The sequence below is a fragment of the Neoarius graeffei genome, chromosome 12 (assembly GCF_027579695.1).
Source record: "Neoarius graeffei isolate fNeoGra1 chromosome 12, fNeoGra1.pri, whole genome shotgun sequence".
NCBI lineage: Eukaryota > Metazoa > Chordata > Actinopteri > Siluriformes > Ariidae > Neoarius > Neoarius graeffei.
Window position 1 is genome coordinate 66744362 of NC_083580.1, and position 23972 is coordinate 66768333.

Below are 23972 nucleotides of genomic sequence, written 5' to 3' on the forward strand. Positions count from 1 at the left end.
GGGAAACCGGAGCACCCGGAGGAAACCCACGCGGACACGGGGAGAACATGCAAACTCCGCACAGAAAGGCCCTCGCCGGCCACGGGGCTCGAACCCGGACCTTCTTGCTGTGAGGCGACAGCGCTAACCACTACACCACCGTGCCACCCATAATAATAATACTAATGATAATAATAATATTGGCTGGCTTTTTTCCATGGTATTTCAGAAATATTCCATTCAGCTAGCATGATATTGAACTCATCGTCAACTCGTTCAGTATCATGCTAGCTGAATTGAATATATCCGATATACGTAGTCAGCTGGGATATGCTCCAGCTTGCCTGCGACCCTGTAGAAGGATAAAGCGGCTAGAGATAATGAGATGAGATGAGATACCACGAGAAAAAGTCAGCCAATATTATTTAAATATGTCACTCAGATCAGTGATGTATTTCATATCAAAAATACAAGTTTTTCAAAATGAGAAGATAAACTTCATATCTTCAAGCCAACGTGTGATTTTCTTTTTATTATATAGACACATTCATAAACAAAAAGTCCCCAAATTTATCAAAACAATTCATCGATTTCCTCACGAGTGACATATAGAGATTTATGTAACTGTTTTGAATCTGTATGTCCTGGATGTAGCTCGTATGAAAAATATGAGTGGTATATTTCCCAGTAAAACATTAGTTTCCATATAATATAATAGTATATGTATAAATGTATAATAATCATATTTAATAATGGTGGGGACATGTTTGCACTTTTTTGACTGATACCTGTAACACCTCCTCAGTAACCAATATAACTGCTAAACCTCACTTGTGCATGTTAATCTACTTTGAAACCTTTTCATTCCTACTTTTCCAGGCAATACATCGATCTGGAGTAGAAGACAGAACCTTTGAAATTATGTCTTAAATGAACCGTCTATTCATGAGCTCAAATCTTTGCTATAGTACTGAACATAATCCCTGATCAAAGTTATCAAAAATATATTATGTTAAATACTGGCACATCCACTAGAATTAGCCCATGTCTGTTTAATTACTGGGAGGTGTAGTTTTTAGCACTGTCTCCTCACAGTAAGAAGGTTCCAGGTTCAAACCGCGTGGCTGACTGGGGCCTATCTGTGTGGATGTTTTCCTTGCACCTGCGTGGGTTTCCTCCGGGTGCTCTAGTTTCCTCCCACAGTCCAGAGACATGTCATTTAGGTCAACTGGCCATTCTAAACTGCCCATAGGTGTGAATGTGAGTATAAATTGTTGTTTGTCACTATATTAGCCCTGCGACAGATTGGTGTTCCCTGCTTCCAGGCTTGTAGTACTCGAGTCTGACTCGTGCCCTAATTTTAAGGACTTGTGACTCAGACTTGGACTCGGACTCATGCATTAACTGCATTAGGACTCATAAATTGGAGATGAGGACTCGGATTTTTTTGTTATTTTCTGTAACATCTCTCATCTCATCTCATTATCTCTAGCCGCTTTATCCTGTTCTACAGGGTCACAGGCAAGCTGGAGCCTATCCCAGCTGACTACGGGCGAAAGGCGGGGTACACCCTGGACAAGTCGCCAGGTCATCACAGGGCTGACACATAGACACAGACAACCATTCACACTCACATTCACACCTACGGTCAATTTAGAGTCACCAGTTAACCTAGCCTGCATGTCTTTGGACTGTGGGGGAAACCGGAGCACCGGGAGGAAACCCACGCGGACACGGGGAGGAACATGCAAACTCCGCACAGAAAGGCCCTTGCCGGCCACGGGGCTCGAACCCGGACCTTCTTGCTGTGAGGCGACAGCGCTAACCACTACACCACCGTGCTGCCCGCCATAATAATTTGGCATAAGATATTTATATCTATATTAATTTTGTACTAATTTCGTGCAAAAGTGTCACACCTATGTGCCTTGATGCATGCATCAGATAGACTCTCGGACGCACTCTGGACAGAGCACGCGCCAAGCGGACTCTTGCGCCAAGCCGTAAACGACTCACACTTGCACAGGATTAAGGTACAGTCAGCGTGCCGATATAAAAACTGTGAAAACACACTTACTTTGTGAAGTATTGAGTTGCGTTGCTGACACATTACTGAGCCTTAGTTCCTTGTTTGGGTTCTTGATCCCTGATTTCCTGTTTCTCGTCTTTGATTCTGCCGAGTCTACGATAGCCTGTTTGTGCCTCGCTCAACCTATTACCTGTTTCACCGTTTAACGATTTTGCCTGCCGTTCTGGATTGTTTACCTGCCTTCACTTGTATTAATAAACACACCTTCTGCACTTACATCCGTCTCCCAACCATCTCTGACAGAATATTTCACACTCCCTGATAAAGAGAATGTACATTCACCTGTTTATACGTCATGTTCAGGAACAAACTAATGTTAATGGAGCTAAAACAGCCACTGTCACATGGTGCGGTTGGAGTCTTGTTCTCGGACTTGACTCGGATCAATAGTGGACTCGACTTGGACTTGACTCAAAAATTTTTTTTAATGACTCAGACTTGAACACTGGGGACACGAGACTGGACTCGGACTCTAGGTTTAGTGACCTGACCACAACACTGCCTGCCTCTCAAATGAAGTCACGGGAAGTCAGCTCCAGTCAGCTAACTGATGGTTAAGTGGTTTTGATAATGGATGGATGGATGGATGTTTAATTCCTCTGGCTACAATAATGTTAATTTATTCTAGTGCAGCCATAAGATTTTCAATGTCATGATGGCATCAAGCTAAAGGCCTGGTCCCACAATACCGATAACTATAATTACAACTATAACATTAATTATAAATAAATCAGTCCACTGTAGTTTGTGGTTGGTGCTCACACCAGACTGATAATGATACCTATAGCCCAGGCCTGGGTTTACCCGTATCAGTGAGGTTGCTTCTGGAGCAATTTTTCCAGGCCTGGACCTGATCCGATAAAACATCTGACCAATCAGGTAACTGTTTGCATGTGACATTCTCTGAGCACGTGCTATTTTTCCCCAGGCATCTTTATACACCCTTGTTGCATTAGGAAATCATGGAATATGGATTCACGGAAAATAAAAATAAAAAATACAAAGCATATGAAATCTATATGAAATCGGTAACCAATCTGTAATCAGTGTTGGGCAAGTTACTTCAAAACTGTTTTGCATTATTTATTACTTGTTACTGTCATTTTAAAGTAATTAGTTACATTACAATATTACTGTATTTACAACCCCGATTCCAAAAAAGTTGGGACAAAGTACAAATTGTAAATAAAAACAGAATGCAATAATTTACAAATCTCAAAAACTGATATTGTATTCACAACAGAACATAGACAACGTATCAAATGTCGAAAGTGAGACATTTTGAAATTTCATGCCAAATATTGGCTCATTTGAAATTTCATGACAGCAACACATCTCAAAAAAGTTGGGACAGGGGCAATAAGAGGCTGGAAAAGTTAAAGGTACAAAAAAGGAACAGCTGGAGGACCAAATTGCAACTCATTAGGTCAATTGGCAATAGGTCATTAACATGACTGGGTATAAAAAGAGCATCTTGGAGCGGCAGCGGCTCTCAGAAGTAAAGATGGGAAGAGGATCACCAATCCCCCTAATTCTGCGCCGACAAATAGTGGAGCAATGTCAGAAAGGAGTTTGACAGTGTAAAATTGCAAAGAGTTTGAACATATCATCATCTACAGTGCATCATATCATCAAAAGATTCAGAGAATCTGGAAGAATCTCTGTGCGTAAGGGTCAAGACCGGAAAACCATACTGGGTGCCCGTGATCTTCGGGCCCTTAGACGGCACTGCATCACATACAGGCATGCTTCTGTATTGGAAATCACAAAATGGGCTCAGGAATATTTCCAGAGAACATTATCTGTGAACACAATTCACCGTGCCATCCGCCGTTGCCAGCTAAAACTCTATAGTTCAAAGAAGAAGCCGTATCTAAACATGATCCAGAAGCGCAGACGTCTTCTCTGGGCCAAGGCTCATTTAAAATGGACTGTGGCAAAGTGGAAAACTGTTCTGTGGTCAGACAAATCAAAATGTGAAGTTCTTTATGGAAATCAGGGATGCCGTGTCATTCAGACTAAAGAGGAGAAGGACGACCCAAGTTGTTATCAGCGCTCAGTTCAGAAGCCTGCATCTTTGATGGTATGGGGTTGCATTAGTGCGTGTGGCATGGGCAGCTTACACATCTGGAAAGACACCATCAATGCTGAAAGGTATATCCAGGTTCTAGAGCAAAATATGCTCCCATCCAGACGACGTCTCTTTCAGGGAAGACCTTGCATTTTCCAACATGACAATGCCAAACCACATACTGCATCAATTACAGCATCATGGCTGTGTAGAAGAAGGGTCCGGGTACTGAACTGGCCAGCCTGCAGTCCAGATCTTTCACCCATAGAAAACATTTGGCCCATCATAAAACAGAAGATACGACAAAAAAATACCTAAGACAGTTGAGCAACTAGAATCCTACATTAGACAAGAATGGGTTAACATTCCTATCCCTAAACTTGAGCAACTTGTCTCCTCAGTCCCCAGACGTTTACAGACTGTTGTAAAGAGAAAAGGGGATGTCTCACAGTGGTAAACATGGCCTTGTCCCAACTTTTTTGAGATATGTTGTTGTCATGAAATTTAAAATCTCCTAATTTTTCTCTTTAAATGATACATTTTCTCAGTTTAAACATTTGATATGTCATCTACGTTCTATTCTGAATAAAATATGGAATTTTGAAACTTCCACATCGTTGCATTCCGTTTTTATTTACAATTTGTACTTTGTCCCAACTTTTTTGGAATCAGGGTTGTAAAATGTAAGGCATTACACTACTATTGCATTACTTTTAAGTTACTCTCACCAAAATAACTGGAAGTATGGATTTGGCAGTCTAAATGTAGCTCAAGATGCTCAATTAGCTCATCACACATCCAGTGGAAGGTGATGTGGTATCTGACTGAGCTAGGCTTATGGTTAAAAACAGTCGAATATAACAGCCACAGTGACGGCTCATGGCACAATACAAGGAACAATCATCGCAAGAACAGACAAAAGGTGAAATTCTGGCAAATTGTGATAGAAATACTGTAACTTTAGGCCTATTCATATTAACATTAATTGAACTGTATTGTATTGTAATGTCTAAAGATATGACAGGATACAAAATTAGCATTTCTATGCCTTTATTGTTTTCAAGTTTACAGCATTAAGCATAGTTTATGCTTCATAAAAAAAAAAAAATAAAAAAAAAAGGATTAGCCCTAAGGGATATGACTCCATTTCAGAAATTTAACAAAAATGAACATATTATGGCAAACCGTAGCCTACAATAAAACTGGCCTGAAAAAAACCCACAAGCCTTTTAAATCATGGCTAGACAATGACTATTAGCTATATGAGGCTACCCAGTCACATTTCGAAAAACGGAATTAGAAATAACAAAATCAAAGTGCTTTTAATGATATTGAAGTGCTTAGACATATTAGCCCTCGAAGGAAAGGCAGCTCAATCACTTTAGTCTGACTTCCGACCAGAAAAAAAACTCAGTTATACAGGACAAAAATGTAAACAAACCGTCAGCATATCTTCAACAACATACTCCGCCACAAGTCTCCTAACCTCCTGAGGCTGAAGGAGCATCTCAGAGCAGCAGAACGTTAATTTTGGCTGCTTTGTGATTTTATCGCCACTCTCATCCTCCGCTTGCTTCCTTGCTAACTTCATGTTACTATGGCACCTCTGTAAATGCTTAGTTAAATTACTGGTGCTATTTCGGGAAGTGGACAGTTCTTTAGGTTTAGCACACAAAGTGCATTTGGCTACGATGTTCTTCACATCCTTATTTTTCACAAACTTAAAGTAATGGGCGTGTGCCCATCTGGAGAATGTGCTATCTGACATTAGATCAGCTGCAGGTTCACTCATCTCTCTTTCCTGTCTGTCTAGCCTAAAGGAAAAGTGAAACATTTTGCACGGACGTTTCACCTCTGCTGATCTCGCGTGATTTTGGCGAATTTGTATGAAGGGAAAAAAAAGCCCACCACTTCATTCCAGGTTAAAAATGCATTGTAACGTGCGTTACTGACATTTGTACCAAGTAAAATATTACCAAATTTTTTTCTGTAATGCCTTACATTACCGCGTTACTGCAAAAAGCAATGCATTACAGTAATTCGTTACTTTTGTAACGTGTTACTCCCAACACTGTCTGTAATATACTGAAACGTCCGTGACCAATCCGTAAATTATTAGCATCTGTATTAAAATCCGTAACCACTCTGAATTTTGTATCCTTTTTTATTATATTTCCGTAGTCCATGACCTGTCTGTATTTTGTCAACCACTGGAGTGTGTGCATGGGTTGTTTTGAAGTCCAAGCTCTACAGTATGACCCGGAATAATGTGCTACTACTTGGAAAAAACTTCCATGACTATTCCTAAGTTGCATGCATTTATTTCCCTGAGTGTCAGGACCAAGCGATATTATAGCTGGGATTATAGTTGTGGTGACCAGACTGGAACTAAATTCAAGTAGAGGTGTAGTCATAGTTGTAGTTATAGGTATAGGTATAGTTATAGTTATCAGTGTTGTGGGACCGGACCCTAAGATTATACTAATCATAGTTTCCATTCCATCAATGTGCAGCGCTTTTGTCATTCATTCATTCATTCATTCATTCATTCAGTCATCTTCAGTAAGCTGGTACATTGGATCCAGAGTCTATCTTGGGAACACCGAGCATTAAATGGGAATTGCAGGGCACCATACACACAATCATTCAAAACTAGTGGCAATTTAGAGTAACAGCATGGTTTTTTTTTTCAGGTGCTTGTGTTAGATATTGTATGTGTTTTCCTCACCTCGATACTGAAATAACCCCGGTCTACGTAGTCTCCCAGGAAGAGGTATCGCGTTGTAGCGGGTGAGCCCCCAACCTCAAATAACTTCATCAGGTCAAAGAACTGCCCATGGATGTCCCCGCACACTGGCAGCACACAGAGAGAGATAGAGAGAGCGAGAGAGAGAGAGAGAGAGAGAGAGAGAGAGAGAGAGGAGTTAGGGAATAGAACCTATTAATCTCTACCACCAGGAGAATCACTACTCCATAGAAACTTGTGTACTCTGTTACAGTATGTAGAGGCACTACAGTCACTCCTGCTCCAGTCTGATTATTGAAAGTTAAAACTGCAAAAAGAGGGACAGATTTGCAGAAAGACTTTGTGAATTTAAAATACCACTCTGTGTGTGTATGTGTGGTATCAGGGGATTCATGCAACTGTGTGTGTTTATGACTGTGGGTGCAGGAGATCTTATGGCCAGAAGATCTCTATTGTCTTTCAGCTTGATCATTCTTTCCCTGAGGAGGAGGAAGCAGAAGTGAGAGAGAGAGTGAGAGAGAGAGAGAGAGAGAGAGAGAGATGCAAACTCCAGTTGCCATGGCGACATGAATTTGATGAGGATAAATAATGAAATAAATGAGTTTTCATTTCTCTTGCGTTGGCATGGAGATGCTGCCTAAGCGTTTACCCATGAGGCCTATCAGCCAGTTCATATCTGAATGTGGGTGTGGCTTCAGGACATGGAAATATATATATATATATATATATATATATATATATATATATATATATATATATAGACACACACACACACACACACACAACATACAGTATAGCACACAACATACTGTATATCTAACAAAATACAACTCATAGTGCTTGTGTTATTGTTGTTATTGTTATCAACACAACTTCGTAACATTGAACAATATTAATTCTTGGTTCAAAGTCTTCACAGCTCGTTCCATGCAGTTCTACGAGAGCTACATCGATGTTAACTAGCTAGTTATGTTGCATTAGCCACTGTTGGAAGCTTAACAAAGAAACTGATGAAGAAAATATTTATTTTAACCACAGTATCAATATCTCCAGACATATCAATATCTCTGACGTAACTGGAAGGATTGTTACAATTATGACCACCTACGAGACTGAGAACAGGGTATTTATATCTGTGTTCGGTATCAGTATTTATTTATTTATTTATTTATTTTTGTATCTGTTAGTGTATATGCAAAGGAGGTATCTTGTGCGAGGTTACCTACTATCACTGCATCACTCTGCTTTAGATCTTTGACAAAACTGTGGTGCACAAAAATGCACTTCACATCCTCTGTCTTCACTGCCCTTCTTCGTTTCTTTCTCTTACACTCACACACAGTCTCTCTCTCTCTCTCTCTCTCTCTCTCTCTCTCTTTTTTCTCTTTCCCTCCCACCTGCCATCTCTGTCTCTGCTGATCTGCTCCGCTGTGGCCTTCACCCACTCAGGGCTCGGAGCAACACCGGTAACGCTTTGCAAAACGCTTCACAAAAACACAAACAGTGCCAGCCATCCCTTTCAGCCTCAAAAATGTTTGCAACCTCAAACACCGACACAGGTATGTATATTTTAAGCTCGATAAATTTACCATGTGGTCCTCTGCAGCTGAATAGAGGCATTTTGTCACCACAATCTCTCAAGCAATACATTCAATACATCCATCGCTGAATCCGCTGAATCCATCAATCAGACAAACAAAGCATTTAGACCTGAATGGTCTTCAGGGATGCAGCTGAAGTGAACATAAGCTGTGTTAAATGGATGGCAGTCTTATCTGTGTTGAGGTAACTAGAGCCATGGGCATTGAGAGCCGGGGCTGAGCCATTAGGATGAGCCATTAACACATTTTATAGTGACAAGCTCCTAGCAGCAATGTAGCAGTCTGAGACAGCCAAGTAGTTTTGTCCTGCCTTAGGGATATCTCAAAGACAGACAGATAGATAGAACTAGTGAGAGAGAATCTATGATGGTTTGTCATGATATCCAGGAGGGCGAAATGGCTATCAGTAGCGTGACAATGAATTTATTCTTGTTGGGCAATTCATTATATCATGAGTGTTTCAAGACTGAAACACCCAACTGGCTTCACACCATGGTTCCTCTGAAAACCAAACATCATAAACAGAAAACCTCATCTCATCTCATCTCATCTCATCTCATCTCATCTCATCTCATTATCTCTAGCCGCTTTATCCTGTTCTACAGGGTCGCAGGCAAGCTGGAGCCTATCCCAGCTGACTACGGGCGAAAGGCGGGGTACACCCTGGACAAGTCGCCAGGTCATCACAGGGCTGACACATAGACACAGAACCATTCACACTCACATTCACACCTACGGTCAATTTAGAGTCACCAGTTAACCTAACCTGCATGTCTTTGGACTGTGGGGGAAACCAGAGCACCCAGAGGAAACCCACGCGGACACGGGGAGAACATGCAAACTCCGCACAGAAAGGCCCTCGCCAGCCACGGGGCTCGAACCCGGACCTTCTTGCTGTGAGGCGACAGCGCTAACCACTACACCACCATGCCGCCCACAGAAAACCTTTCAATTTAAACCTTTTCATTCATTCAAACAAACATAAAACACGAAACAAACAGTTCTACCATCTGTACTTTAGTTGGACAAGTGGAAAAGTTACCCCTTGTCCACCAAAGCAGTTCGAGGGCCGGTTTGGAGCCAATGCCTTATCTTGAACCAGTTCTTTGCATTTGGAAAACTGGTTCGAGAGCAACATTAAAACTTCACTGGCCTAGAACCAAGAACAGTTTACGTCAGGGGCTGGTGATGGGATTATCATGACCAACAAGACCAACTAAACCTGTGTGACCATCATCTATACTACTAAAGAAAGGCTGTCTGTCTCTCTGTCTGTTCATCTATGCAAATCGACATGGCTGGACGCATGTACTCCATACTTTGCACGTGAATTGGTGACACCCCAGAGTCACCCAAGACAACATTTTTGATTTTCCAAAACATGGGATTAGTGCTAATCCAACACACTATTCATTTTCTGTAGGCTACATGCTCGCGCTAACATACTGTGCTAATCCAAGACACTATCATTTCCCATAGGCTACATGCTCATGCTCAGACACTGCGCACAGCCTTGGCGGGGAAGCCCCTCCCCGACTCACCTGAGAATTTCAATTGTACAGGACCTCGCAATCAGCGCTCCTCACCAGAGACTTCCGCTAGGGCCCAGTCTACATCACTGAGGAGACGCAGGGAGCGATTTACGTCATTTTGACAGAACACAGTGAAAACATATATCACATGTGTCCACTCAACTCTCTACTGGGCCATTCAGAGGAAATCTGGCTCATGGGCAATAACTACTAGTTAAAAAAAGATCTAACATCTAGTCTGGCTAATCCAGTAGTCTGGCATTGTTGTTGCACTTGGTGCTAGCATTGCTGGGAAACAGATGTATACAGTGATGTAATGATGTGGCTCGATGGTGCCGCTCTCACTCATGGAAAAGCAAACCAGTTCTTAGAAGGTTTGCAAGTTGATCCAACTCTGAACCAGCACCAGTCCAGAATTAGTATCTTGTTTGTGTTAATGGAAAGGGGGTAACTAACTGTGCGCTTAGTCTACCTACTTTAATGTCTCCTCTAAGAGATTTTGTGCGGAAAAAGGATGATAAATCAAATAATCTTATTTATTTTTAGTATAAATACGCAGGTGATTAGAGAAAATCGTCTGCGCTGATTGGTTGAGAAATTCAGACTATTTTTGATAATCAACTTGAGCGACTCGGCAAAATGGCGGCCAATCACGTTGTCACCATAAGTGAGGAAGAATTACAAATTATGAAAGAAAATGCTGTTCCTAGAAGCACTAAAGATGCTCCGAAGTTTGGTCTAAAACTATTCAAAGGTAAGGTGGAACCGTGATTCATTTTATACATTTCAAACAAAGTATTTTACGTGAGTCGGCGTAGATAAGTGACACAAGTCTGCGCCGTGCTGTTATTACATTTGCATGCCGCTTTTGAAGTTTGAAAGAAATTATTTCATATAATTTTTAATTAAAAAAAATCACCTGTGTATTTATACTAAAACAATTATCCACTTCAGGCTCAGTGAATATCGGCAAATAATAACCTCGACTTCGTCTCAGTTATTATTCACCAATATTCACTTCACCTTCGGCAAATAATTATTAAATATCATATTTTTACATAAACACTGTAGGAATGTTAACACAAACCATACTCTAACTAGTATTTGTCTAACTAGGAATGTTGTGTGAGGAGTGCATATTCTAGTACACTGTAAATATTGTGAAGCTAACTATTCTTTCAACATGTTTTTCAAACATTGCAGGAATGTTCTTTTGGTAATTCCTAAGCTTCTTAGAAACTATCAAATGCATTGCTGTATGTCATGATAAAGCTTTCTGTTCGCTGAGAAGGTAATATTGTGCACTGGTGTTAAATCAACATTGACCCAAAGTGAAAAATTGGTATCAGATCAGATTTTGCACCTTTTCGTCTCCAAACTTCGGTTATTTTTTTCCCAAGCACTGAAATTATGTGGTGTTAACTGGCACAGCACAGATCCTGTTCATCCATCACTGTTATTTTTTTCACATTTTTATTCATTTTTAGAGGTTCCATGGCATGGTGGTTTGTTGATGCTTTAAACAGGCTCGTGGAGGCTTCCGGATGTTATATCCGCAGCCTTTCTCGAAATGAACCCTTGGCACGTAATTATAGCCTCCTGGGAGAAAGCCCCATTTCAGCGCTTTTCCCAGTGCGTCGTTTTGCTAATGAGAAGCAGGAGGCGGGGAAGGGTAGAGGGTGGGGGCGGGCCATGGGGGGGGAGGGGCTTGACCAAGCTGCGCACACACATACTCGTTGCCATCAGCGCCTGTAGCCACGCTGCTAAGACAAAACCCTGTTCTCCCTCGGACTCCTTTCGTAAACTCAACGTGACACAGAGAACAGAGAGTGAGAGTGTTCGGAGTGGTAGTTTACGAACGTATAATACCCTAGGCTTGAACACGCACTCCATAACCAAAGAGGATAGAAGCAGCAACTACAGCAACATAGCGCTTATCCAACAGAAGACATGCATTGCGGAGCAATAGTCAAACATAAGCTCATAAGTTACAGTCAATTTCAGACTAAACTCAGTTTAACAGAGCATGCTGCATGCTCTTTAGTTTTGTAGCGCAGAGTACCTGGCTAACTGCAGGAAGCGGTTAGCTGCACAGCTAATGTAGCCATTGCTAGGCTAACGCACCGATTTTAAAACACGGCAAAACGACCAGTTATACACTTACTTGTTCAGTGTTTGTTGCTGATGCGGCAGGGATGCTTGGTACGGACCCAGGCTTCAGTGACAGTTGATGTGCAAAACCTGCCCTGTACTGTCCCAAGTTGTGGAAACATTCCTCAGGAAAATGCTTCCGACAAACATACACCGTCTTAGGTAGACTCGACGGCGTATTATTGAAGTAAATAAAATTAAGCCACTGCGTCTTCAGGGGCTCTCCCGTCGGCAGTAAAAACAGACTCTTTTCTGTGTTGTCACATCCATGTACAGCGCAATTTCCATGTTTCGCTCGCTTAGGTGATGCCATGTTGTTGTGTCCTCTATGGTCTCCTCACTACAACTGGGTGGGCAATCCATACAGTGGGTGGGAATCCGGGGGGGGGGCGTGGGGATCATCTCCCTTGCTGACGTAGTAAAGGGAAGAGCTTATCAATGCGCCGTTTTGATGCGCCATTCTCAAATGTTGGGCATAGTTTGGTTTACACATTATGAAATTTCTAGCCACTGGGGTGACTTAAGAAGGTCAGAGGAACTAATTTTAACGTTAAAAAACCTCAGAAAGTGAAAATTTCATGCCATGGGACCTTTAAAGAACCTATGCCAAAATTTCATTCGGATAAATTTTAAAGGCATAACTTACTCAGGTTTTACAGGGGAGTGCAAAAGTTTGAACAAAATCAAAAAGATATTTAATATACAGTATACCAAGAGGGGGCGGCACGGTGGTGTAGTGGTTAGCACTGTCGCCTCACAGCAAGAAGGTCCTGGGTTCGAGCCCAGTGGCTGGCAAGGGCCTTTCTGTGTGGAGTTTGCATGTTCTCCCCGTGTCCGCGTGGGTTTCCTCCGGGTGCTCCGGTTTCCCCCACAGTCCAAAGACATGCAGGTTAGGCTAACTGGTGACTCTAAATTGACCGTAGGTGTGAATGGTTGTTTGTCTCTATGTGTCAGCCCTGCAATGACCTGGCGACTTGTCCAGGGTGTACCCCGCCTCTCACCCATAGTCAGCTGGGATAGGCTCCAGCTTGCCTGCGACCCTGTAGAAGGATAAAGCGGCTAGAGATAATGAGATGAGATGAGATGAGATGAGACAACCCCAATTTTATGTTTAACTTCTTGGAATTCTTTTTCCCTGTGTCCGAAATCACTCCCTACTTACTATACAGTGGACTATACAGTGAGGTTACCATCTTGTAGTGCTGTCCGAATGTAGAGTGAGAATTATTACACCCTATATAGCGCACTCAAAGAATCCCACAATGCATCATGAAAAGTAGTGTACAACCAATGGTCACTAACCAAGCAATATATCCTATCATGCATTGCGGTCGCTCTGAAAGAAATCAAATCAAAAGCCTCAAATTTGATTTAATAAAAGGCAGCGGCAAAGAAGAAAGTATTCAGCCTTGATTTAAAAGAACTGAAAGATGCAGCAGACACAAAGTACTTTGTATTGATTAATGTGGGAAATGCGCTCAGTATAATATGGATTTATGACAAAAATGCATGCATATATTTATTATTTTGAAAACCCACTAACCGACTGATCTGGCACGTTTTAATTGTGTGACAGTAATGACGTAAATAACGGTGTGGTGGAGTAGTGTCTGAAAGTGTTTTTACATTTTACCAACGAGCTCACTATATAGTCCTCTATACAGTAATTCTCTATATAGTGAATAGGGAGTAGTGAACGAGTGAGTGATTTTGGACACAGGGTTTATTTGTTGATAAATTGTAGAAAAAAGAGAGAGAGGTTTTTTTAGGCATTGCCAGCTTGCATAGTTAGGATCATTGTTTCCCATCATAAACATAATTATTTGAGAGAAAATAAAGTCTTATTTTGTAATCACTTTTCTTTTCCAGAGTAACAGATGTGCTCTAAACAGGTACAAATGCAAACGGATAGGAGGCACCTTTTATTTTATTATTTATTAGCAAGCTTGCCAGAAATTTCCACAGGGCATTTGGTTGAAACAAGCAACAAAGAAGTCACGTGAGCGAGAAGTTTTTACTTTCATACAGGTGTGAGTGAGAGTTCATTAACATGAACATACAGCTTTCAACGCATGGTGGTGTAGTGGTTAGCACTGTCACCTCACAGCAAGAAGGTTCTGGGTTCGAGCCCAGGGGCCGATGGGGGCCTTTCTGTGTGGAGTTTGCATGTTCTACCCGTGTCTGTGTGGGTTTCCTTCGGGTGCGCCGGCAATGGCTTGAGTGTGTGTGTGTGTAATGAGCTATATTATTTTAGCTATTTCTGTTTCTTTTAAGTACTTGATCACAATTTTTGGGACTTTGTTTTCAAGTAGAGTTTTTATTTCGTCCTCGGTTGGTTCAGCAACACCATCCATCCATCCATTATCTGTAGCCGCTTTATCCTGTTCTACAGGGTTGCAGGCAAGCTGGAGCGAAAGGCGGGGTACACCCTGGACAAGTCGTCAGGTCATCACAGGGCTGACACATAGACACAGACAACCATTCACACTCACATTCACACCTACGGTCAATTTAGAGCCACCAGTTAACCTAACCTGCATGTCTTTGGACTGTGGGGGAAACCGGAGCACCTGGAGGAAACCCACGCGGACACGGGGAGAACATGCAAACTCCACACAGAAAGGCCCTCGCCGGCCGCTGGGCTTGAACCCAGGACCTTCTTGCTGTGAGGCGACAGCGCTAATCACTACACCACCATGCCGGTTCAGCAACACGCTCTGCCATTTTGTTTTTCTCTACTCACAGTATATGAGCTGCTATCCTAGTAGCAGAGTAACCAATCAGAGCGCCTGATTGCTCATATCCATATAGAATAAATATGGATATTTGGCGTACTAAATAGATATAGATACAGATAGTGCTAGTGCCATTGTTTCACACCTCTAGTATCTTGCATCAGACTATACATAAAGCTCTCATATATACTGAAAATTAAAAAGAAGTGATCTGAGCAGTGCCGTCTGGCTTGCCTGTATCCACACACCTACATACAGGAACTCGAGCTGATGAATGACTGCGATGTGACAGGATCTGTGTAGATAAGTGGACGCACTCCATCACCTACCTGCACTCTTTTCTAATCGTCCTCTCAGTATTTCAGTGCTTTTTACATGCAAGTTTCTCCCTATCCACTGATCACTCAATCTCAGTCTATTTGTAACTCTAACTCCCTCTAAATGTTTTTGCATGCTTACAATTTTCAGTAGACACCCAAGATGAAGGCGGCACGGTGGTGTAGTGGTTAGCGCTGTCGCCTCACAGCAAGAAGGTCCAGGTTCGAGCCCCGTGGCCGGCGAGGGCCTTTCTGTGCGGAGTTTGCATGTTCTCCCCGTGTCCGCGTGGGTTTCCTCCGGGTGCTCCGGTTTCCCCCACAGTCCAAAGACATGCAGGTTAGGTTAACTGGAGACTCTAAATTGACCGTAGGTGTGAATGTGAGTGTGAATGGTTGTCTGTGTCTATGTGTCAGCCCTGTGATGACCTGGCGACTTGTCCAGGGTGTACCCCGCCTTTCGCCCGTAGTCAGCTGGGATAGGCTCCAGCTTGCCTGCGACTCTGTAGAACAGGATAAAGCGGCTACAGATAATGAGATGAGATGAGACCCAAGATGAAACCAAAAAGGAGTTTTAATGTGTTCTAAAGAACTGTTTCAGAAAGCTATAACCTGGCAGCAACCGTTCAAGGGTTCGACACCAGCTGTGCTCAAAAGAAATACTATAAGGCAGCAGTATGTCAAACAAAACCACCAATTTTTTCCATTCAATTCATCTGTTCCAACAGTTTTCTGTTTAATTGGTACAAGGAATGAGTAGGCCTTGTGAAGTGCTGTGCACGTCGAGAATATGCTACTCCTACAAGCATCTCCAAGCTTGCTGGTTTTTTTTTTCCTAACATCTCCTGCAGAGCTTGGGATTTTCTGAAGGCAACTTCAAAACCCTTCCAGCCAGGCACGACTCTGTTGCTTACTGTCAGCCATGTGTTTTAAAGGCTTTGTAGATAGGACAAGGTTTATATAATCTCTGCCCCTTATCCCTTGAAGAAAAAAAGGCAGTCACGTTGCATAAAGAGTGCTGTATAATGTATGGTGAAATCAAATGAACATAAGTGAGCAGGAAAGCAGGAAATGGCATCTGCTGCAAACGGGATGCAGTGGGTAGCGCATTGTGAAACACCACACTGCCGACAAACACGTCAGTATTTATATAAATATTGACGGACTGACTGTTACAGTGAATGGAATAGCATGTGGTACTGTACGTGACTACATTGGAAAACCCATTCTTTTTATTCCCATTCTGACTAAGGGGCGCATACATTTCTTTGTCAAATCATATATTGGACCACATATTTCTGTGATTTCACCACGTCCAGGAAGAGGGGGATTCATGGCCATGCTCTCTTTCCTTTAGGTTTAAACTGTGTAATGGGATGTGGGTGTGGTGGTTTATCCTCAAAAGAGAATATAGAAAAACTAGTTCTACCCTTGAAATATGATTTAGGACTTCAAAACAGTATAGAAAGAGCAAATATCTCATCTCATCTCATTATCTCTAGCCGCTTTATCCTGTTCTACAGGGTCGCAGGCAAGCTGGAGCCTATCCCAGCTGACTACGGGCGAAAGGCGGGGTACACCCTGGACAAGTCGCCAGGTCATCACAGGGCTGACACATAGACACAGACATCCATTCACACTCACATTCACACCTACAGTCAATTTAGAGTCACCAGTTAACCTAACCTGCATGTCTTTGGACTGTGGGGGAAACCGGAGCACCCGGAGGAAACCCACGCGGACACGGGGAGAACATGCAAACTCCACACAGAAAGGCCCTCACCGGCCGCTGGGCTCGAACCCGGACCTTCTTGCTGTGAGGCGACAGCGCTAACCACTACACCACCGTGCCGCCGAAGAGCAAATATACCAGATGCAAATCTGAGGAAAATTACATTTCTAGATTCTTTGGATAAACTATGGAACTACTACTACTACTCCTCAGTGGTGAACTGTTACTATTAGAGCTGGGACTTGAGCTCAGCCAAAACTTAGCCAGACACACCAAAAAGCAACAGGGCAAAGGATTTTGCAAGGGATTAGCAGCAGGCTGCCAGGTCACTCCGTTGTGTGTAGCTTGCAATGTTAAAATTAATTAAGTAAATTACACAGGGAAATAAATACGTAAGTGTGAGTGAAAAAATACAGTGGTGAGCGTGTGTGGAAGAAAAGTCTGGAGACAGAAATCTTAGTTTCTTGGTCATTAGCCTGTGCTACTTGCTCTCGATAGCACTGGCTTGACCACTTTTTTAACATTCGCGAACACTACCGACGAACGACTCATGGTTAAGCTAGTGTTGGCCTTCGAGAAGGCCTAGGGTGAAAAAATTTTGGTCCCTCCTACTATAAATCAAAATCTGATTGGTTAATTCCTCTGCCAGTCACTTCCTACATAAACATACACTGCCATGGCCTTTTGTCCCAGCAATGAGGTCTTAACCAATGAGTGAGCCAGCTCTAAACTCTTCTCAGCCTAGAGACAACAAACAAACGAATCTCATTGGATAACTTGATTTTAATGTTTTCAGGACAGTAACCCTTTCATTTCTGAAGCAAATTTGATAGAAAATGATGCTAAATTAGAATTAGAAGAGAATAATTAGAATGAAATAATGAAAGCAATTAAAGAATGAAATTAAATATAACATTTGAAATGCTGATATGTTTGGGCCTTCTCTCAAGGCCTAGAAGGCCCTGATGGTTCTCTACTACTACTACTATTACCACCACCACCACCGCCACCATCATGACCACCATGACCATAACTAGCTATGAGGACACTGCCTGAGGTCTGGACCTTGGTAGTTTTTTTTTTCCTCCCTCCAGTTATCAAATTCAATGTGGAAAAAGTGTCTTGCTGATCATGCAGTTGCAGAATGTAGCCTATAACAACATGGGAATGTTGCATTCTATTATTACCAGGTTGAAGAAAAATCAGTTGTTCTAGTTTACCCCCAAAATCCTTCAAAAGTAGAAGAAAAATCAATATAAGGTCTCATGTGAGGCATCCCCATCATCTTATCTGAGCTTAACAAAAGTTTTAAAGAGGATTATTTGTGATTTTTTGTTGTTGTTGGAATCTGAATATAGTAGCACCACTAGCGGTCATACAAAAAACACACAAGAATGATATGAAGTGAGGTTGTGGGCAAACTGTAATGAGCCCAGTGCTGTAGGCAGAAATGCTCTTTGCTGTAGGTTCATGCAGCCAATCAGCAACAGTCATATCATGTCATGTGACTACACAGTGTGACACGCCCACCTAGTTTTGAGCTCCAATGGGCTAATATATTTGAGCCCATTTTGGTAATGTTTCCATAATACAATATTACATGACATGGCATTTAGCATACGCTCTTATCCAGAGCGATATACAGTGGTGCTTGAAAGTTTGTGAACCCTTTAGAATTTTCTATATTTCTGCATAAATATGACCTAAAACATCATCAGATTTTCACACAAGTCCTAAAAGTAGATAAACAGAACCCAGTTAAACAAATGAGACAAAAATATTATACTTGGTCATTTATTTATTGAGGAAAATGATCCGATATTACATATCTGTGAGTGGCAAAAGTATGTGAACCTTTGCTTTCAGTATCTGGTGTGACCCCCTTGTGCAGCAATAACTGCAACTAAACGTTTGCGGTAACTGTTGATCAGTCCTGCACACCGGCTTGGAGGAATTTTAGCCCGTTCCTCCGTACAGAACAGCTTCAACTCTGGGATGTTGGTGGGTTTCCTCACATGAACTGCTCGTTTCAGGTCCTTCCATAACATTTCGATTGGATTAAGGTCAGGACTTTGACTTGGCCATTCCAAAACATTAACTTTATTCTTCTTTAACCATTCTTTGGTAGAACGACTTGTGTGCTTAGGGTCGTTGTTTTGCTGCATGACCCACCTTCTCTTGAGATTCAGTTCATGGACAGATGTCCTGACATTTTCCTTTAGAATTCGCTGGCATAATTCAGAATTCATTGTTCCATCAATGATGGCAAGCCGTCCTGGCCCAGATGCAGCAAAACAGGCCCAAACCATGATACTACCACCACCATGTTTCACAGATGGGATAAGGTTCTTATGCTGGAATGCAGTGTTTTCCTTTCTCCAAACATAACGCTTCTCATTTAAACCAAAAGTTCTATTTTGGTCTCCTCCGTCCACAAAACATTGTTCCAATAGCCTTCTGGCTTGTCCACATGCTCTTTAGCAAACTGCAGATGAGCAGCAATGTTCTTTTTGGAGAGCAGTGGCTTTCTCCTTGCAACTCTGTCATGCACACCATTGTTGTTCAGTGTTCTCCTGGTGGTGGACTCATGAACATGAACATTAGTCAATGTGAGAGAGGCCTTCAGTTGCTTAGAAGTTACCCCGGGGTCCTTTGTGACCTCGCCGACTATTACACGCCTTACTCTTGGAGTGATCTTTGTTGGTCGACAACTCCTGGGGAGGGTAACAATGGACTTGAATTTCCTCCATTTGTACACAATCTGTCTGACTGTGGATTGGTGGAGTCCAAACTCTTTAGAGATGGTTTTGTAACCTTTTCCAGCCTGATGAGCATCAAGAATGCTTTTTCTGAGGTCCTCAGAAATCTCCTTTGTTCGTGCCATGATACACTTCCACAAACATGTGTTTTGAAGATCAGACTTTGATAGATCCCTGTTCTTTAAATAAAACAGGGTGCCCACTCACACCTAATTGTCATCCTATTGATTGAAAACACCTCACTCTAATTTCACCTTCAAATTGACTGCTAATCCTAAAGGTTCACATACTTTTGCCACTCACAGATATGTAATATCGGATCATTTTCCTCAATAAATAAATGACCAAGTATAATATTTTTGTCTCATTTGTTTAACTGGGTTCTGTTTATCTACTTTTAGGACTTGTGTGAAAATCTGATGATGTTTTAGGTCATATTTATGCAGAAATATAGAAAATTCTAAAGGGTTCACAAACTTTCAAGCACCACTGTACAGCGAGTGCAAAAGTCAGGTACACAAAGTGCTGAACTTCTAGACAAGAAAGTTCCAGTGCCAACTGAACAAATGGCAGCAATATTTAGTGTAATATTTTGTTGAAATCCCAATACTCAAACAGCCAAGGAAACAAACCAACCATATAAAGTATAGCTAAAATAGAGCACTCAAAAACAGCTAGACAGTACACAGCCTGGGTTGGTCAAGACCAAAACGCAGTTACACAGTGGGCAGGGAAGAAGGGGAGAGGTGCAGCCTGAAGAGGTGAGTCTTCAGTCTGCTCTTGTAGGTGGTCAAGGAGTCGACAGTTCTGACCTCAATGGGAAGATCATTCCACCAACAGGGAGCCAGGACAGACAGCAGTCTTGAGCGGGATGGGCAAGAGCAGAGAGGAGGAGGGTCCAGGCGACCAGTAGTAGCAGAGTGTAGAGATCTGGCTGGCGTGTAGGGATAGAATAGACTCTGGAGGTATGCTGGCCCTCACCCCCTTGAAAGCCTGGTAAGCTAGTACCAATGTCTTAAATTTGATGAGAGCTGCAATAGGTCGCCAGTGCAGGTCGGCAAGCAGAGAGGTGACATGGGAAGAACGAGGGAGGTTGTAGAGCAGGCGAGCTGCAGTGTAGTAGGTGTGTTACAGACTCAGTCACAGATTAAAATGAACGAAGTGGATTATTTACTCTGTCATTATTTTTCCGCTAAAATATGTTTGGAGGAGAAACTGAAAGTTGATAGCCTGAGTGCATATTGTCTAATCAAAGTACAAATTATACAAAAGGACAGATGACAAAAATATAAGTTTAGTAGGTTTTTTTGTTTTAAAAAAAAGGTTCCAACTTTTCTGTGTACCGTGTTTGTTATTCAGATGAAACACAGTTCAGATTCAAATGCAAAAGTTAACGCATATATATATATATATATATATATATATATATATATATATATATATATATATATATATTGACTGTGCACTCCCCCCCCCCCAAAAAAAAAATACCACCAGCCGCCACTGAAAAAAAATGCAATGTACAGTAAAATTAATAGTAAAGTGTACATGTACATTTTTTGGTGTCTACATTTTAACTAAAACAGATGAGCACCAGCATTTTTCCTCAAGCACCTATTGGCTCCAGTAAAACCCCATATACGTATACATCCATCATATCTCCATTTCTTCCATAGCCGGCTTGACCATGGTATTACCAAACTGCATTACCAGATGTCATGTTGAGAGATATGCAATGCACATACACCATATGGTCAAAAATATGTGGACACCTGACCATCACGCCTATGTATATGAGCTTGTTGGACGTCTCATTCCAAAGCCATGGGCATTAATATGGAGTTGCCCCCATGTTTGGGATGAGAACAACCACCACTCTCTGTACAAGACTCTGTACCAGATTTTGGAGTGTGTTTGTGAGAATTTGCGCTTGTTCAGTCAAAAAAAAAAAAATCAGCGAGGTCAAGTACTGGTGCTGGATGAGAAAGCCTAGCTCGCAGTCCACATCCCAAAGGTGTTCACTGGGGTTGAGTTCAGGGCTCTGTGCAGGAGACTGGAGTTCCTCCACACCAAACTCATCAAACCATGTCTTTACGGACCTTGCTTTGTGCACAGGGGTATTGTCATGCTGGAACAAGAAAGCATACGATTGCCTAAAACAGCCCCAGATTATTATCCCTCCTCTATTACATATTACTATTGGCACTATGTATACGAGTAGGTCGCATTCTCCTGGGAAGCCAGATTCATCCATCAGACTGATAACTAGATCTCCAGAGAACATTTCCACTGCTCCAGAGTCCAGTGGCAGTGCTTTACACTACTCCAGACAATGGAGTGATCTCAGGCTTATGTGCGGCAGCTCGGCCATGGAAAACCGTTTCATGAAGCTCCTGACACACAGCTTTTATCCTGATGTTGCATCCAGAGGCAGTTTGGAATTCTGTAGTGAGTAATGCAACAGAGAAGAGGCAATTTTTATGTATTATGTGCTTCAGACTCAGCAACCCCACTCTGAGGCCCTATCCACACGGCAACGGATTCAGGTGACTCCGATACAATTGCTTATCGTTTAGGCCTGGCGTCCACACGGCACCGGCGTTTTGGGTGCCCAAAACGCAATCTTTTTGAGAACGGGTTCCAGAGTGGAAAGATCTGGCAACGTTGCCATTGTGAAGTCGTCTGGATGAGTAGAACGGATTTGTTTACGATGACGTCACAACCACATGACTGTGAGTGCTTCAAGCCGGGTAGAAGTGTAACGAACTCGATGCGAGTTGTCAACAAATCCTATAACTTGGTTCATGAAACGCGCTTACAAAATATTTTCACTGTGAATATTTATTGTGTAATGGTGCAAAGTGAGAGAGAGAGAGACTCTGCCCTTAGGGCAGAGTCAATCCCGCCAGCAAAAATAGGGAAAAAAAGGAGCGATCTCACCTCTTCAGATGTGGGTTTAAGTCCTACAATACATTCCTCAAAAAGGGCGTAGAAGAACAAATTAATCCATCAACGTGTATCATTCAATTTATTCCGGACCATTAAAGACGCCGCCTTCCGCGTAGAATCATACGTCATCCTCTTCGCCATATTGGATAGGTCAAAGCGGAGAATAAAGATTCATGTGCTGCGTTTAACTCTACCAACAGGTTTACCGTCCAAACGAGATCATATGGGATTACCTTTCACAGGTGAGAAACAACAAATTAATCCATCAACGTGTATCATTCAATTTATTCCGGACCATTAAAGACGCCGCCTTCCGCGTAGAATCATATGTCATCCTCGTCGCCATATTGGATAGGTCAAAGCAGAGAATAAAGATTCATGTGCTGCGTTTAACTCTACCAACAGGTTTACCGTCCAAACGAGATCATATGGGATTACCTTTCACAGGTGAGAAACAACAAATTAATCCATCAACGTGTATCATTCAATTTATTCCGGACCATTAAAGACGCCGCCTTCTGCGTAGAATCATACGTCATCCTCTCCGCCATTTTGGATAGGTCAAAGCGGAGAATAAAGATTAGCTGCATTTAACTGTATCAACAGGTTTGCTGTCCAAACGAGATCACATGGGATTACCTTTCACAGGTGAGACTGGAAAAATACTTTTCATTGTATTTGGTCATTATAATATAATTTTACGAACAGATTTTCCTGACTTTGTGGCTATTATGAAGTCTCGCGCATAATAGTTTATGCGCGGGGGCGTCGTGGCTCAGGTGGTTAAGGCGCCATACCATGAATGCGGGCGACCCGGGTTCGATTCCGGCCCGAGGTCATTTCCCGATCCCTTCCTGTCTCTCTCTCTCCCGCTCATTTCCTGTCTCTACACTGTCCTATCCAATAAAGGTGCAAAAAGCCCAAAAAAATATCTTAAAAAAAAATAATAGTTTATGCGCATGCGTCCTTACTTCTTCTATTGTTCTGGTGTCTCCGAAGGGACCGTCTTACAGCGCCCCTAGAGGTGTGGCATGTGTATTGCATCGTTTTCAGCAAGCGTTGCGTTGCCATATGGACCTGATATTTTACTGATTGTTGCCCATTTGGACGCGATATATTTTTAAATAACATCTCGTTGCCGTTGTCGTGTGGATGTAGCCTGAGTCTGTGTGGTGTACTGCTTTGTCACTGAGCTGCTGTTGCTTCTAGATGCTTCCATTTCACATTAATAGCACCCCTTATCAAAAAGAAGTATACTTCAAGTTCATTTTATTAAGTATACTTAAGTAAAGTTAAAGTATACTTCTGTGTACC

General features: G+C 42.2%; 1 protein-coding gene across 2 annotated transcripts in view; it reads right to left on the bottom strand.

The window, feature by feature from the left end:
- Positions 1-23972, bottom strand: part of ppp3ca (protein phosphatase 3, catalytic subunit, alpha isozyme) — a 145942-nt gene that overhangs the window by 42367 nt on the left and 79603 nt on the right. For both annotated transcript variants that reach the window (XM_060935186.1, XM_060935185.1), the window contains exon 3: positions 6868-6992. In XM_060935186.1, the coding sequence (XP_060791169.1) occupies positions 6868-6992 (125 nt within the window). The remainder of the gene's footprint in view (positions 1-6867; positions 6993-23972) is intronic.